Genomic DNA, 18,385 nt, shown 5'->3' on the forward strand with positions numbered 1-18,385 from the left:
TTACCTAAAGACAGTAGGTCTTGCATTTGGATTTAAGTGTGCTGTTTAAGGGATATGAATTTTCATGATTCCCCTTTGCTGCTTCAGCAATTTTTTAGTGTAGAAGTGAAGGATTCATCTGATTGGAAGGATCACAGATTCCAGAAGTGCATGAAATAAAGGTTTTGCATGAAGAAAAAGACTCTTTCAAGTGGCTTCTATGTTGTCCTCCTAGCAGAGAAGGATCTGACAATATTACAGGCATGCCTTCAGTTCTGTAACAAGAGCTTGTTTTTATCATATATAAAGGTTTCACATTAAGTAGCAAGGGAGAAATGCACATGGAACTCACTATTAGCATGTGTAGCTTTGCATGTCAGAGGCAAATGGTGTATGTCCGTGCAGTGGATTTGCTATTAAAGAGTGAAAATTTGAATGGGCCTGCACACACTCACATGTATCTTCCTTAGTATGTGTATAATGCTAACATTATTATTTTTTTTTTTTTTCTCAATAGCTGGCAGATTGTTTCCCTTTCTTTGAACTGTGGTTGGATTCTTGCAGTATGCTATATCCAGACCTCAGGCAGGTCTCTAATGAACTGATTCAAAAATCATTTCTTTTCCCTACTGCTATCTTCTCCTTTTTTAGAAGCAGAACCCGAGGTCGACAACCTTCTGGTTTCAGATGCTACTCCAGATGGCTTCCGTTTGTCCTGGACTGCAGATGATGGGGTTTTCGACAGTTTTGTTCTAAAAATCAGGGATACCAAAAGGAAATCTGATCCACTGGAACTAATAGTACCAGGCCATGAGCGCACCCAGGATATAACAGGGCTGAAAGAGGGTACTGAATATGAAATTGAGCTCTATGGAGTTAGCAGTGGACGACGTTCTCAACCCGTAAATGCAATAGCAGCCACAGGTATTGTCTTTGCAGTAGGAAAAGCGTAACGTGTTCATGCCTGTTTCTTTCAGCATCTCTTTTTTTCAAAGCCAGCTTGGGCTGTTACTGGGGTGTTCAAACTGTCTCCTGCATGTCCCTTATCCAAGTTACTGGTTCAATGGGGTGTAGTTATTTATAATCAATCATCTCGGATTCCTTAGCTTCATCACTGTCTATTTAATGTGGTGTTATTTCATTACTTTCATGATGTGGAATTAGGCAGGAAAGTCTAGCAATTAAAGCACTAGCTTTGAGAGGCAAGAAATATTGTCTCTGTATCTGCCTTTTTCAGTGGGACTAATTACATATCTCCACTCCACAACAGTTTACTTCCCCAGAAAAGAGGTATGACAAAATGAATTTACTAGAGCTATTGAAAAGTGGATTTATGGCTTGATCAACAAAGGACTAGGCACCATTAACTTAGACTGATCTTACCAGGAGCAGTATGTGTTCAATAATTCAAAAGAAACTTGGTTTCTTGTAAAATCAAAGCTTTGAACTCCCTCAGCAGAAGTTGCTTTATATTCTCATTCTTGTGTGTCAAAAATTCTGTTGTAAATTAGCTTAGTGACTTACCCAGGTAAAATCATCCAGAAGACAACTGCCAATTCATACCATTTTGTTTTAAAAATACCAATATTTAATCCTCAATTGCAGCATGCCAATTCCACATTCATTAGTCTCACACTAATGAAGAAACATTGTAAACATAACTGCAAACGTCTGCTGTCTGATGTTAGCCTAAACCTACATATGTTTCTGAAAAATCTCTACCAGAACAGAGCTTCATTTTCTCAGTGCCAGGGAGAAGGAAGTTTTTCCTCTTTGTAACTGAAATATTATTTCTTATATTATTTTTCTATGAAAATAAGCAGATATTAGTTAAGTAAAAAGTTCTCGAGTCTTAGGTTGAATTCCTGAGATTAATTTAAACAAAAAAAAAAAGCTTTATAATTTGAAGCATTTCATTTAGCTCTTCTGAATGAAGCTTTTCAGTTTTCTTCCACCAAAATAATGGTTTCATATTGGAACATATTTAAATCTAAAGCAAGCGAAGCAATGTCCTGTGGCTCAAATTATCTCTTAGGAAAATTTTGAGCTTGCTGATAGGAAAACATACTAATTTCGAATCAGTCCAATTCCAGGAGGAGGGGGACAAGAAGAGGACAGGTAAGTTCAGTGTGTGAGGAAGCCAAGAGAAATTCATAAGAGAAGCATTTGCTCAGCTGTAGCAGTGTACTCCAGACAATGCACAGAAAAGGGACAAAGATTAACTCGATATTGAACAGCTTTTCCTGAAATATCATGGCCTTATGATTCACCTTAATGTCTGTGGTGCCAGTTGTTCGCATGGAAAGACGTATTTCTGACCAGCTTCACTGATTGTCATCACATCCCTTGAATAAACAGCAAGGGCATATATACACTCACCCATTTACAAGAAGCAGAACATGCATCCATCACAAGCCACCTTTCTCCAGGCTCCTGCGGGTTGACTCATAATGGAAAGGGATGTTTAAAGTCATGCACTTCTTAGCAGCATGGCCCCCTTTTCACTGACTTTCAGGATATTTATGGTAAACCACTAAGAGTTATCATTTTCCTCATGACTATATTCTTCTTCAGTTCTTTCAAGGAGATTTAGTACATGTCACTACTGAAGCAAATAGCCTAAAAGATGTTTGTCAGATGTAAATAACCAATGGGCAATTGATAACAGAACTGGAGCCACAAAAATCCAGCTAAATAATGTGGACTGCAGGTGACACCACATTGGGTAGCTGGGGCCACCAAGGCATCTCACTAGTTTCTTATTTAGGAGTTGATCATTAGACAAACATATGTATATTTATAGCATTTCCAGTCTGGTTGCAAAGAAACATTTCTATCCCTGAAGAGGGTAGCTCAGGCTTATGTTCAGCCTTGGTTTATTCTGGCCTGTGTACAAGATACAAGTGAGCAAGGAATAAATTAGCTAGACAGTCTTTAGCTTTAGTAGAGGAGATAGATAGTAAAATAACAGTTGGAACTAAACTAGCAAACAGACCAGCAAACCTAAGCCAAAAACTACCATGGAAATGAAGGCAGGAAAATAATCTAGACTGAAAATCCTTCTCTGTATTTTATTGCTCACAGCTTCCCCCTTCTTCCCTGCCTGGGCATGTACCCTTGTACACACAAATGCAGTCTTCAGGGATCAGGTCCACAAATGATGTAACTGGTGCAGTTGAGGGAATCTGATTTCAGCATTGCCAAGCAATCCTCTCTGAGGATCTGACCTCTTATCTTTGTACAGCAAACCACCCACCTGCTGTGAGGAAGGAGGGGCAGGAAAGATCTTGCAGTGTTCACCTTTTGCTGCCTCGTCCTCCTCTGTGGTTTCTTTTCCTTCTTTCTCTTTCAAGAAGAAGTCAGCAAGGCAGTTGATCTAGTGACAGGCTTGGGCTTTTGATGATGAAAGGATGAGTAGGGCAGGACTGGCATTTGCCATTTTCCCCATGTAGCTTGTGTTGGTCCTGCAGCTGGTAACTTGCCTGGAGGCTGAGATGATCTGCCTTGCTCCCATCACACCAGGAATGTGATCTGAAACTGCTGAGCATGGGAGTTGATGATAAAGTCCTGTCTTCCCACACCATCATAAGTAGTTCTTCCTCCTTTATTTACTTGTATGTACAAGTGAACAGCAACAGTTTTTACCCCAGAAGTGCCAATGATAATGCTGTTAAAAGGCTATCCTGTTTGGGATGATGATGGTACCCACTCTCCCTACCCTCTGCATTTGTTTGTTTGTCATTTTACCTTCACCAATTTTGCTGTGATAGAAAACATTAATTGTAAAATCCCTGTAGCATGAGGCACCATCATACGGACCTGCAGTGTCTAAACAAGTTGACACAAGGGAGTTGGTCCACTGCTGCTTTCAGATGGTCAGTTGGTGTCTTTTTGAAATTAATCTGTATAATGTCCATTAAGGTGCAATTCAGCCCTCACCAGGGGACCACAACACAGCTGTGTGCCACTTAATATCCTTGGTGGGAAGTGTGGGTCTCACACTGCTGCTTTCCTCTTTTTCTAGTGGTGTTTTGCCATACTGTGACAGCATTTTTCATCTGAGAGCATCACAAAACACTTCACATGCTCTTTATACATGATAAATGCAACTCGATGCTTAGAAGAAGGAAGCCAGTGAACATATTCCTATAGTCTGTTAGTAATGAAAGAACAAATTTTTCAGCAAAAAAAATCCCTGAAGAATAGCAGCTACTCAAGTATAGTGGGTGCTTTAGCAACCTCATAGGAAAGTTCTCTGTCTGCCATACAACTAACGGAGAATGGTGCTGGAGGATAATGCTAATTACCTCTCTCTACCCAACAGACAAACTGTTTTGGTTTTTTTTATGAGTGACAAGACAGAAGCACCTTGGCCATTTTTTATGCCTGCTTAATTTTTGGCTTTCAGGTAGCTCAAGAAGATGGTTTCATTTGCTCCTTTTTCATTTCCCTGTGCTTAAAGGTACCACTCTCCTACATTTCTGGGACCCATTTCAGGATTGATGCTTGCTCTGATGATCCATTATACTTTCTTTGCCAGGTTTGCTCCCAGGAAAGTAGCCACAGTTGGGGTAGTTGGGGATGTGGAACTCTCACATAGTCAAGGCTCTTCTTACTACTGTTTGTTATGCAGCAGTTCACCTGGTACAGAAAACAACATGAAGCCCACCGAAGTGTGTGCAGCAGAGTCCAAGTGAGATGGATTGAGTTCTCTGTTTTCTGGGAAAGGCTGAAATTCCCTGTGTGTATGAAAACTGAGTGCTGGTCCATCTCTTTGGTCTCTAGAGTCACCAGTAGCACTTTTCACTAGTCACTAAGAGCACCTACAATGTGAAACAAAATCAAGGTGATTTTCACTTCTTTTTCTTTCCCAGGGTTTCTTTACACTGTTCTGTTTCCTTCAGGCTTTACCTAAATCAATAGCAACTTTGTGTGCAGTGTAGCTTTACTAACCCCACCTCGCTTTCTTCATTATCTTTAATTCTTTTCTCTCTTTCTTTCCTTGGCTTTTCCATGTGAGCAAACCCCACAAACCCGACATGTCTAGTGAGCTCCAGAGAAATAATTTACATTTCTCTTGAGAGCTCAGTTGTTTTTCTTTCCTTGCCTTTCAGTTGATTTAGTGCATTGCTGCTAGAGCTTTGGGGACACATGGAACAAACAGCCCTCTGACTTCTTTCCCGCAGACACGTTCTTTCCAAGCTATTTCAAGCACAGCCACTTTTTTCCTCCTCTTGCCCCCCTTCCCCTGCCCTCAGCCTGTCTCCACTGCTCTTAATGTGGCTGATGTTTGGTATCTCTCCCCTTTGTGTTAATAGCCTACTCTGTATGGGCTGTTTATTTTTTTAACATGTGTCAGGGTTGTTTTGGTTACAGTCAAAAAAACAGATTGGAAGTGAGATGCTCAATGTAAACTTTGAAGTGGCAAGTCTCTTTACCATGTCCTTCCAGAAGCCCTTTCCATACTTGTTTTGCAGTAGCTTAATTAAGCCTTAAACTGGAATGTTTCAGTTACATGTTGGTTTGCATCTTAAGTTTGGGTGATTTTGCCAAAACTTGAGCTTTGTTTGCCCAGCTTACTGATCTAATTTATATGGGCAACTCTAGTGCTCAGGTTTTTACGGGAAAGGCTGGATTGTATGACAAAGAACTGCAGTGGAATCGCAAGTGTCTTCCTCGTGGTGGTTGTACTTGGATGTCCTCTGGATGGATATACTTGAACGTACATAAGAAAAATCATGATGAGATTCCAAGAAAAAAATCTGGTCACTTCTGGATTGAAGCCAAGAGAAGTTACAGGCAGTCAGTGATTGAGGGGATAGTCCCCTGATGAACTCAGGCAACTGAGTCCAGGTCTTTTTTAGGCATCCTATAGTAGAAACTTTTTGCTCAGGAAGAGAGATCTCTCCACTCCTAAGGGCTGCTGTTGCTGTTGTGTCACAGATAGAACTCTGAGACTCAATGGAAAGAGTAAAAATCATCCAAGTGAAACAGAGGTAGACAAAATTATAAATTCCATGACTCCTGGGTAATAAATAGTATTCCTGTAAGTATTCCTCTATAGTTTTCTATAACACTGAAATCTCTGTTACTTCTGTGTACATGATACGTAGGTATACGTCTGGGGTATTTTTTAAGCTATGCACTACTGTAGAATAGTATTCCTGTAAGTATTCCTCCGTACTTTTCTATAACACTGTTACTTCTGTGTACATGACACATAGGTATATGTCAGGGGTATTTTTTAAGCTATGCACTACTGTAACGTTACTGAAAAAAAGAAAATTTAGACCAAATAGATTGTTGCTATCAATATGTAATAAAACCATTAACTGTTTGGTACTCCCTGTGTTAGTGTTGTTTAGGATGCAATATTGACAGCATCAGCTCTTGGAATAGAGGGATAAGACAAATCAGTGTTCTAGCACCAAGGACTGATAAACAAATTATTTACCTTTTCTTTCTATGTGGTGTGTTTGTTCTCTATTCTCCACTGACAGTTGTTGGATCCCCCAAGGGAATTTCTTTCTCTGACATCACGGAAAACTCTGCTACAGTCAGCTGGACACCCCCTCGCAGCCGCGTGGAGAGCTACCGGATCTTCTACGTCCCTGTCTCAGGAGGTGAATAACTGCAAGGAGGGATAAGGAGGAAGATGGTAAAAGGGAGAGCAGAAAGGGTTTGTTGTGCTGATATCCAGCTCTCAGTGCATCTCCCAGATGATCTTACACAGATCACCTCTTTTTTCTTCAAACTACTGACCAGGAATGTGGGTGTGCATACATGGTTCCAGTAGCCCATGGACAAGGCTTTTAAGGGAGCTCAGAGCTAGATACTGGAATGGTTGTACCCCTAATAGGGCTATGCTCACAAAAATCTCTGTTCCCCCTGAGCCTCCTAAGTAAGGATTTATTTCTAAACTGTCTCATTATTTTGTAGGAGCTTTATGAGCTAAGTATATTTGAAAAGATGACCCTTGGAAATAATAATCATAATCCCTGGTTATAACAGTTTTTCAAGGCAGTGATTTTTCTTAGTACTCCCCATTGTTATTTTCATTCCATCCATTATATCTCTGTTTTACTGTTCAACTTAAAATACTTCCTATACTTAAGCAGATTTTTAGCATAACTTAGGAACATCTCTGAAAGGAAACAGCTAAAGAGCAAACAGTACTGATGTCAGGATGACAAAAGACATCCTTTTGACTAAGACAAATAAAGATAGTGGCCTTTAGACAATATAGTATGCAAGCACACGTGCAACTTTAAACATATAGTGATCCTACAGAAGAAAAGGAGCAAGTCACAATCACAAAGTTAAGCACTTGTCTAATTGCTTTCCTGGAATAAACCCAGAATTTGAAATAAATGTGAGTTCTAAGTCCTCACCCACACATGCAGCCCCTCTTAAAATTATATATACTATCTCTTTATTTGAAATGAGATGGGTGAAGGAGAAACTTCCAGTCCTTACAAGAAACAAAGCAGATCTAAACTGCATCCTCACAGGTGTATGAACTTCCATGTAGATAGTGCTGTGTTTTTACCTTACATCTTATTTGTAAGATCTTATTTTTCTGAACAGGAATGTTAATTTTTTCTTACTATTGGCATACCACTAGGAATGAATACAAACCAAAGTCTTAGATTTAAGTGTCATGGCAGCAATATTTTTTCCTGAGACTGCCCTTTGACACTGGTGATTGTAACTAACTGGGGAAAATTCACCTCCTCTTCTACAAGCACATCCACGTTGGTCATAATGTCTTTAACTTAAGACACATCCTTCAAGCATTTTCTGGAGTATTGTGTCACTAATCCCTTGGCATTTGGCTTCATCCTAGGTACTCCAAATGTTGTTACAGTCGATGGAAGCAAGACAAGGACCAAGTTGGTGAAGTTAGTCCCAGGTGTAGACTACAATGTTAGTATTATCTCTGTGAAAGGCTTTGAAGAAAGTGAACCCATCTCTGGCACTCTGAAAACAGGTAATGTATAAAGAGGAAATAGCAGGTTTTCAAATGCATTGTCTGTGCTGTAGGAGAGACTCGGGAATTGGAGCTGAAGACCCACTGAGATCCCATTTCTACTGTCCACACAAACTGTCAGAAGTCTTTTGCCCACTCTTTCTTTCTGTCTTTGTATTTCAGATGAGTATAGAACTTGTAAGTTTGATCAGGCTCCCATTTGCTAAATGTTGAACCAACTTGCAATGAGACAGAGACAATTCATGTATTTACAGTCCTAGTACATTGGAAAAAAACAGAAGTTTAACAAACACCATTTTACAGATGAGGGAGCAAAGGACCAGCTCAGCTGAACAGTTCAGACCAGTTTCTCTCGTCGACACAAACTCCACATCTCCCAGGTTCCAGACTGTGTCCTAGGCAGAAAAATATTCTCTCTCTTGGTTTTTCCTCACTACAGCTTTAAATGTTCCTGCAGGGAATGCAGGTCCAGTATGCTCCTGCTGCCCCCACCCTGCAGTCTCATTCATTCATTCATTCTTTTTTGGGGGCAGACAAGTATTCAGAGAACTGAGGCAATGAACAAGCTGATGAGTATTGGATAATAACATGAAATTTATAACCCAGTCCAGCTGTACTGGAGGCAGATATCTATCCCAGCTCAGGAAGAGCATAAAACTGTGTGCAAATTAGAGTCCCATGAGGAAGTAAGGCAGGACGTGTGAGGATTTTGGATGTTTGGCTGGCTGTTTGGTTTATTTTTAAACTTGCAGGGCAAGCTGATGGAAGGTCACAGCGGCTATCAGTTGCCATCACATTAGGTTTTTTTCCCAGCTCTGTCTCCTGAGTTTGCTCCAAAAAGCAGTCCAGATTTGAGGGTGTTGAGAGAAATATGTCAGCTCTGACAGAACCGTTAGGATTGATGACATCAGGACTGATCTGAGAACAGTTATGTCTGTTCCCAGTGTTTAATCCTTTCATGCATTGACCTCCCTTTCCAGTGGAGGCATTTAACGTCTCTTTATAGACACTGACGTCTTTTCTGCAGAGCTCCACTGTTCCAAAGGGGATCATAAAAGCTGCATCAAGCAGCAGTGTTTGTGCATTTTATATCGTATATTTACAACAGAGCGTTGCACAGAGCCGAGAATGTTTGTCAAATTCCTTCAATCTGTTATTCTCTTTCTTTCAGCTCTGGACAGCCCGTCAGGCCTAGTAGTGGTGAACATCACAGACTCTGAGGCTCTGGCAACCTGGCAGCCAGCAATTGCTGCTGTGGATAATTACGTCGTCTCCTACGCTTCCGAGGATGGTAAGAAGAATTAGTGATGGGTCGGGGAGCTGGCAGCATTACAGCTCTCAGGAGATGCTCAGAAATGGGTGCGGCAATGTAAGTCCAGGAGGATGGTAGGGGGCTGTTATTTAAAGGAGATGCCTCGCTGGAAGCATTTTAAAAACGATCATTTTGGTTAAGCATTCACAATTCAGAGATGAACAGAGATAATTGAAATTCTGGAAAAGCAAAACTGGCGTTATAATTCGTATGAACACTAGAGAGTGCTAATACTTCTGGATAAAGGACTGGCGTTAATTCAGACTGAGCATAGGTGTAAGCAGAGAGATGGGCTCTGGGCTTTTACGATTTTGCACTTGCTCCCAGCTAATGAAAAAATGTCACTGCGTGGAGCGTGGAGTTGAGTACATCATGACATGTCTGAATAATGCCAGGACATGTTCTCTTCTGTGTTTTCTTCTTAGAACCAGAAGTTACTCAGATGGTATCAGGAAACACTGTGGAATATGATCTGAAGGGCCTTCGACCTGCAACTGAGTATACGCTGAGTGTCCACGCGCTGAAGGACACAGAGAAGAGCGAGACCCTCTCCACCCAGTTTACTACAGGTGCTAAGTCCCACCTCACTGCAGGGACAGCTGCCATCTCTTCCATTTCTTGGCTTATATTTCTTTAATACCATAAAGTCAGCCAGCACACTGTGCTTTTATTTTTACTAGAAACTTTAATTTTGATAGTATTTGCACCAAATTTTCTCTGGTGGAAGGCTGGTGTGACTGACCCAGAAGGTGGTTTTCTGTCACCAATTGTACAGATTCTCACACAAAGCAGGAGCTCTTCTTTGGGGGCTGATGTTGGGGTACCAATGCTGAAGGTATTTGGTTGTTTTCACACTTACGGCTTCCCATTAGCATCAATGAAATGGTTGTTTCTCATTGTCCTGACTGTTACTTGACTTGTTGTGGGGTGTTAACTAGAGAACCAAGAGCTGAACCGTACAAATTCAGTGTTATAATTACAGTGGAGAAGGGAAGCTGTAGCCAGACCAAGTATGAAAAGTTTTCCTATTCAAAAGAGCCATCATTGGAACCAAAGTTTTTCTTCCTGGGGATATGTAAATACCCATCTGTCTTCTTGCGTGAAATAATGAACAGCACGGTTTTGTTTCAAAAGACATTTCAATGCAACTGCTTATAAACTAAAGTGCCTGAGACAAGCCAATATTTTAACTTAAATAAAATAAATAGCTATATTTTAAACTTCCAATGGGAAAATTGCTTTTTAATCACAAAATTTAGGTTGAAGTATTTTTTGATTTCAAATTTCTGGGGAAAGAAAGCTTGCTTTTCTGACCTGTCTTAATGTACTGCTGATAAGATAGCCTGTGCACTAAACTCCATATGGATGTGATTGTAATTGATCTGTTGTCTCCTTCAGGACTGGATGCTCCACGAGATTTAAGTGCCACTGAGGTTCAGTCAGAAACAGCTGTGATAACTTGGAGTCCTCCACGTGCTCCTGTCACTGGTTATCTCCTGATCTACGAGTCCGTTGATGGTAAAGTCAAGGTATTGCATTTGTAAACAAACCAGAAGGGTTGTGAGTCAAAACTGGGCAGTAGAGATGCTCTGAAGTGTCCAGCAATGGAACACAGTCATGTGGTTAAGTTAAACATGGTAAAATACCAAGTACCTGTTTCAGTGCTAGCTTGAACACAAATGCATTTAAAAACTGTGTAAGTACTTTCCTAGGTTATATCCTAAAACAGAAGCTCACTTGCAGCCTGAATTTTGACAGTCACCTCTCCACAATATGGATAAATGCACAAGCAACTATTTTCCCCCATTCCAAACCTGTATCATGGAATAAACTCACACAACCCAAAGAACAGGATTCCTCCTTTCTAAACTCAGGAGAATCCATCCCTGTGCAAGTGAGGTGTCTAAGGCAGGATGAATTGACTTTGAAAGTGCCTCTTGCTCTACAGTAATTTTATTATATAAAAAGATTACACTAGATGCTTAAATATGCATGAGGTTTATCCCAACAAAAATGACAGATGATTTTGGATACCCAGCCTGGGACATGAGAAAGAATACTGACTTTCAAGAAGGCAAATCTCCTAAGCATACTGAAAATCAGCCTTTTAAAGTTACAGAAAAACAACATTTTTAAGACTGAAGTATGATAGTTCCTTGTCCTAAAGGGTGATTCTTCTCAATTTTTTATGAGTTTCACAGAGACATCTATACAATGTGTATTTTCAAGGCATGTAAACATTTATGCTGATTTCCTTTTAAACCACACGACTTACATGTTATGATAGTAAACATTCGTTTCCAGACAACTTTTCTCAAACTTCTAAAGAAAGTTAGCTTGATAAAAATCTTAGAGGAATAGAAGTTTTGTATGAAATAATTTAGATGGTTAAAAGTACCATAAATAATTACCACAAAAAATAATATGACAAACTAAAATACGGAACAGTTCCAGTTATTACGATTTTCTCACTGAGATTTCTCTGTATGATTTCTCCTCCGCATAGGAAGTCATCCTAAACCCCGAGACAACTTCCTACAGCCTGACAGAGCTGAGCCCATCTACCCTGTACACAGTGAAACTCCAGGCGCTGCACAGATCCTTGAGGAGCAAAACGACCCAGACTATTTTCACCACAAGTAAGGACCTTGGAGTGCATGCACAGCTGAAATCACATATAGGTTACTGCTCTCAGGACAGTGCTGAGCTGTGCAATAAGCAGACACAGACCTCATATAGAAGATTTTTAATGCAATTGTCAGTATGCACTTCGTTTGCCTGTAGTGTCGGTGCCAAAGTCCCTGTTCCCTCTGAGCTGTAATGTCATCTGCTTCCCCTGAACTGGCAGGATGAAATTCTTTTCTTTATGTCCATCCACATCACCTCTATAGTCCTCTCTCTGATGAAACATCCTGCCTTTCCCATGTAAAACATCGAAAGGAACATTACTCTTTAAAATCCAAACTGACACCCTGATTTGCCTCTGTGTTGATGCATAGCAAGCTGGTAGAACAAATCAGTGTTTTAAGTTGAATGAAGCAAACCACACACACACACACATCAATTCAGTGGTCCAAGGAGATGAATTCCTGGGCAGGTTTTTTTCTCCTCTTTCTGAGATCTATTTTCGCAAAGCCACGCAGCTTGTCTGTTCCAGCTCTAACAGGACAGCTCTCCAGTGAGCTGAATGCAAGAATAGATTGGGTTCTCTAAAAGTCACTTCACAGCTGACCTTAAAAGAAAAAGGTTGTTCAGTATTAACTGTGAAACCTTGCTGGTCATTTGTCTCACTTTTCACAGTTTCCAGTCTCTCAGACTCAGTAGGACCTTCAGCCATTTCCATTCTTCCTTCTGCCGCTTGTACCGACTTCAGCCCAAGGGCTCACAGAAGTGCTAACAAAAGTCACATAGCCCTGAGTCTGCTCACACTTACTCCTCGTGTTGAGCAGGGTGAATTCCAACAACAGGCAACAATCCACAACCAGAAATAGGAGAATAATTAAATTGGGATGTATTTAAGTGACATTTGGCAAATTGACCATAAGCAGGGACTGAATGGGGTGCCTTCACCCATATGAATGCAGTGTCAGCCTCATTCAAGCAGATGCTTAAGCCTGGCCTTAACTTTAAACATACCTATGTGTGCTATTTAGTGAGAGGGAAACACTGAGGTAACTCCCTGCAGAGAGCCGCTTTTCTGCTAATCCCAAAGTTGATGCAAATTCTCTGTAGCTGGGGCACAGGCAGGGATATGTAACACTGGGAAGGGAGCAACAGCCACTCTGTGAGCAGCAACAGTTGAAAACTCTCCTATGGGCACACTTAGAACATCACTTAATTAGACCACTGGCTGAAAAAGTTAATGGCCTAAGTAAACTTACAAAGAAAAAAATAAAAGCTTTTTTGGGGGTTAGAATTCTGACTGTGATGATGCTATTAGTTTGTTGTCAGAAAGAATTGCTTAACAACATTTCCCTGTAGTTTCAACTGTTATTGTTTGCTTTGTTTTTAAAAGTCTAGTTTTATGACATATTTAATATTGTACTTGCTAGCAAAATATTCCCAATTTATTTCTTTTTGGTTATAGTCATGTATTTGTATTTCCCCCTTCCTTTTCTGTCACATAATCAGAGATTGGTAGATTCGGTTTTACCCAAAAGTTGCTGTAAACACAGCTCATGCCATTTAAATATTTAGCTGGAGGATGCACTCCAGTCCTAGCAGGGAGCAGTTATCTGGCATTCAAGTACTTCCGAAAGTACAGACAGATGTGCAAAAGCATATTCAAAAGAAAAATTTACATCATCTGCTGTTTACTGTGAATCTTTTGTATGTAGGATAGCAATTGCAAGCCTGTTCCTGGGCTCTGTACTTGGCTGTGCCATTGACCCATGAAAGATTTTCATGAGTCATCTGTATTCAACAAGTTCCTTGTAATTGCTGATTTCTTAAGGACTGCTTTCTCTTTTTTGTGTGTGTGCAGCTGGTCTTCTCTATCCTTACCCTAAAGACTGTTCCCAGGCTCTCCTCAATGGAGAAACCACCTCTGGGCTCTACACAGTTTACCTGAACGGGGACAAGGCTCAGCCTCTGCAAGTCTTCTGCGACATGAACGAGGATGGGGGCGGATGGATTGTGAGTAAGGGGGAGAGGGCCTGCACCACCCTTCAGGCACATCTGCCCATGCTAAGAGCAGGGGTAGCAGATCCCATCCCTGCTCATCTATGGCATCCCTCATAGTGCTCTATCATCAGAGTAGTGCTGACTTGTCTATAAATTTGGGGAATTTTATCTCAGGTAGGACACTTGGGTGCCTAGAAGGGAGGTTACCAGCTCTTTCTGTAGCTGGAGGAGGGAAAGGTATCTCCAAGGGCTGCATCACAGCAATGGTCTCAGCACCTAGGAGAAACACTGATCTCTCTCCGCTGGCTATAGGGGATGCTGAAATGACCATCTTAGATTAGATGATACATATTTTCTGAATGTCATACCTTATGAATGACAATAAAAATACCAGCTCTCTGTACAGACATCCTCAAATCTGAACATGCCAGAAGTACCCAGGGCAGAGAAAGAAAGAAGGATACGGAGAAATGCGTGGCTAGGAGACTGGAGGATGTAGAGTGTCTTGGCTGAGAAATACAGAACTGTGAGGGGCTGTTAAAAAAGCCAAGAGCAGGAACTAAAAGGCCACGTCACACAGCGGAGCCTGGGAACCCAGTAGAGAAACTACAGACTAACAAAATCAAGGAGCATTCAAAAGACTTGGTACAATTCAGTAATTGCAGTCAGACTGCTGCTTTGGGTGGTAGGAGTGGGGAAGTAGCAATGCCAAACTCTGCATTTGTAAAAACCACATTGCTAGTGCCCTTTCTGTCAAAGGCAGTCTGTCAATAATAATTCTTGCATGTGGTGGTTGTAGGTGTTCCTGAGGCGTCAAAATGGAAAGGAAGATTTCTATAAGAACTGGAAGAATTATGTGACTGGTTTTGGAGATCTTAAGGATGAATTCTGGATAGGTAAGTGGCAAGAATTTGTCTTTAGAAAGAAACATGAACAAAGCCCCAAAGACTAGAAGCCATTTTGAAGCCTCCATTTAGTTGGCAAGAGTATTTGTAAAGGGGAACGTAGTCTGGGAGAAGGAGGCTAGGGACAGCATGCTGTGAGGGAGATGATTAAAATGGCCAAGCCCAAGCCAGTCCCTCCGGTTGCAGTTCACAGATGTCATGCTTCTTGGGTCACTGCACACACCAAACCAATGTTCACCGGTGCTCTATAAGAAGTCAGAAGGTAGCCTGAGAAGCACCTGCAGACCTTCTTCTTCCTGTACTCCTAGGACACCCCCAGGAAAAAAAAGCATATGACTCAAAGAAGCGAAGTGGGGGAAACAGAAGTAAAATCAGACTTGCAAAGATTGCGCTACATTTTATTTCATTGTAAATGAAAGACAATGATGCTCACACAGCACAACTTTGACTGCTTTTCCCAAAGAGCTACCTGCTACCGTGATTTGAAGGGAAGAGGTCTCTCCATCAGCCTGTTTTTACCTATTTGTTTTTGTGTTACCATTACACTACAGCTGAGATGATAGCTTACTTTCCTCACCAGTGTTTATGCCCTGGTGTATCTATGGCCAGTATGTCCTCCTTCATAGGATAACATAATGGTAGACAAATAAATACAGGGAGACAAATGGATTCTTCATTTATTTCCACAGGTCTGGAGAACCTCCACAAAATCAGTTCTCAGGGCCAGTATGAGCTGCGCGTGGATCTGCGGGACAAAGGTGAGACAGCTTATGCTGTCTACGACAGGTTCAGTGTTGGAGACGCGAAGAGCAGATACCGGCTAAGAGTGGATGGGTACAGTGGCACAGCAGGTGAGAGAAAATATTTTTTTTCTTCTGATTTGCAATTTCCTCCCAGTTGGCTCCAGGTAACTGTGTGAATGTTGCAGATCAGCATCACAGCAGGTACCTCTTATATATTAGGTGTTTGAAAATACGAACATATCAATATATTTTATGTTTCCTTTTTAAATCCTCCAGTCATTTAGGTGCCACATTTTATGGCATGCTTATGACAGACTATAAACAAGTATATTAAGCAGCCATATATCTCATTTGGCCAGTGCTTAACTGTCATTTATACAGCTAATAATAGCTTGGCACAGACTCATCTCTTGTCAGTGGAATGTGCAGCAAAGTCCTGCTATAACATGATTTGTAATTTTGCTGAACAAATTATCTGCCTTTTGTAATCATACTGGGCCAAACCCTGCAGCCCTTATTGAGTCTTCTTCAGGGCTTGAAAGGATTAAGAGAGAAATCCAACTCCACAGGATGTCTTAAAAGGAGATAATGTCGTGCTGCTAGGTGCATAAAACAGACCACAGAGATGTCTGTGTACGGACTCTGCCCGGTGACCATCACATGAACTTTATGCATAGCCTATAGGGATACAGACAAAAGATATGCAGCAGTAGTAGAAATAACGTCTATTTAAGGCAAACACTAGTGCAGAGCAGTAGTAGCTGCTGCAGCTAGTAGGATTCAATTCAACTACTTGCTCTTTGTAAGCATTCAGGTCTGAGATCAATGGATGGAGCAGCACAGATACTGAGGCATGAATGTGAGCTCTGCTTCAGGCTGAAGGCTGCTCCTATTGCACCCATCGGTAAATGGGCACCCAGACCCTGGGAGTGGGAAGTCAACGGTAGGCAGACATCCTTCTGCCTGTGTTTCCAGCGAAAGAAGATGGGTAGTTTTACTGCATGGACCAGCCAAATGTCAGACTCCTTTGGTCTTGATTCACTCCTTATGGAGGTCTCTTTGGACTTGGTTTGGTCATGCTGCCTTCTATACAGGGCCAAAATCCAGCTTTCAGCAAGAAGTGCAGAAACTGAGCTGCATAAAAAAATACTTAATAAATTGTGGACTGGAGACCACCTGGAAAAATATTTTGACCAGTGTCCAACAACAAAAATTGCGTACTTTCTTCTGTATTAAAACAAGTCAATTTTAAAAAACTTAGATACACAGCCAGGCTTCACAGACCAGGCATGGCACACTCCAAACATTTTCTGCAGAATGGACACTCCCATGTAATCTAAACTAGGCAAACCACTGACCTTGCTCTTTCTTTTCTCTCCCCCATCCAGGTGACTCCATGACATACCATAACGGAAGGTCCTTCTCCACCTTTGACAAGGACAACGATTCTGCCATCACCAACTGTGCTTTGTCATATAAGGGTGCATTCTGGTACAAGAATTGTCACCGAGTCAATCTGATGGGCAGATATGGTGACAACAGCCACAGTCAGGTGAGTTTGGCGTTTGAAGGCTTCCGTAATGAATTAGAAGAAGGGGAATTGCAATTATGGATCTGTCTGGTGGTTCAGCTAGCCAGACATCAGAGCACCAACCAAGCCCACTCTCCAGAGTGGATCATAGGGAAAGATATGGGCAGCTGCTCACAAAACAAGAATTTAATGTGAACTGGTGACATACCGATGTTTTCGTATGATTTTCCAAGGGAATATCCCAAGCGTGCAGGGAACAATTGTAGTTTTCAACATGTGAAGCAAAATGTTCTTCCTGCAATTAAAGCCAGGCAAAGAGTGACAGCTCAAGGGGACAGCATGGGGGTTGGTTTGTACGGGTTGTCCATGCTAGTGGCCAGAGCCCTGTGCTTCCCAAAGCCCCTCTACGTTGTTGTTCCTCTGTTCCCAAGTTGGAAACCAGCCTGCAATCTGAAACGAGAGCAGTAAAGGCTGACAACAGAAGAAGACGTGAATGTGTGACCTCCCACACTTCATCTTTGTCTTTGCAGGGTGTTAACTGGTTCCACTGGAAGGGTCACGAATATTCCATCCAGTTTGCGGAGATGAAGCTGAGACCCTCCAGCTTCCGAAATCTGGAAGGAAGACGAAAGCGAGCGTAAAAGCCCCAGAGGTGGCAAAGGGGCTACGGGCAGGGTGATGGGGGGGAGGGATATAGAGTGGGGGTGTGGAGAGGTCCTCTGGCATCACTGGGGTGGTGGGGTGTGAGGAGCTGGTAGTCGTACCAAAGCATCGGTGACCCTTGGCCCAAGAGAGGCTTCTGCAGCAGTCCAAACAACAAGCCTTACGTGTCCCGGCATTTTCAGCAGAGCAGCTCCGACTGCCCACCAGTAATATCCTCCACACCAAAGACAACAATCTCAAGGGTTGTATGTTGTTTTGTTAATTTTTATTTTCTCAGAAAGCCTCTGGGATAAAGTTCTTCCACAATCTGACTATCTCTTGGGTGGCCCAGGGTAGGGGAGGGAGAACAGCTTTGTACATTGGTAGTTTGTTTTAGAACCAGCCAATTTTACACACAGAAATGTGTATGATTAATTATCATTATTATTATTATTATTAGTTATAATTGAAATTATTTGGTCATTGGAAAGCCTTTTTTTTATATATCAAGTACCACAGAGAAGGAGGGGATGGGAAGGGGAAAGCAGTATGTTTTTAAACTTAAGCATAAGATTAATATTATTAATATAATGACAAAGTAATAATAATAATGATAATAATAATAAGCTAAGTTTTTGTCATTTTTAAGAGAACCATGCT

General features: G+C 41.4%; 1 protein-coding gene across 1 annotated transcript in view; it reads left to right on the forward strand.

Annotated features, from left to right (window-relative positions):
* The window catches only part of TNC (tenascin C), a 47,643-nt gene extending 29,919 nt beyond the window's left edge, over positions 1–17,724 (forward strand). Inside the window, exons 12-23 of the mRNA XM_009702021.1 lie at positions 631–903; positions 6,480–6,602; positions 7,826–7,969; positions 9,141–9,260; positions 9,707–9,850; positions 10,680–10,810; positions 11,788–11,920; positions 13,765–13,916; positions 14,704–14,800; positions 15,499–15,660; positions 16,941–17,104; positions 17,614–17,724. Of these exons, the coding sequence (XP_009700323.1) occupies positions 631–903; positions 6,480–6,602; positions 7,826–7,969; positions 9,141–9,260; positions 9,707–9,850; positions 10,680–10,810; positions 11,788–11,920; positions 13,765–13,916; positions 14,704–14,800; positions 15,499–15,660; positions 16,941–17,104; positions 17,614–17,724 (1,754 nt within the window). The remainder of the gene's footprint in view (positions 1–630; positions 904–6,479; positions 6,603–7,825; positions 7,970–9,140; positions 9,261–9,706; positions 9,851–10,679; positions 10,811–11,787; positions 11,921–13,764; positions 13,917–14,703; positions 14,801–15,498; positions 15,661–16,940; positions 17,105–17,613) is intronic.
* Positions 17,725–18,385: the final 661 nt, after the last annotated feature.

Source organism: Cariama cristata, unplaced genomic scaffold (genome assembly GCF_000690535.1).
Source record: "Cariama cristata isolate BGI_N322 unplaced genomic scaffold, ASM69053v1 scaffold10616, whole genome shotgun sequence".
NCBI classification, from domain to species: domain Eukaryota; kingdom Metazoa; phylum Chordata; class Aves; order Cariamiformes; family Cariamidae; genus Cariama; species Cariama cristata.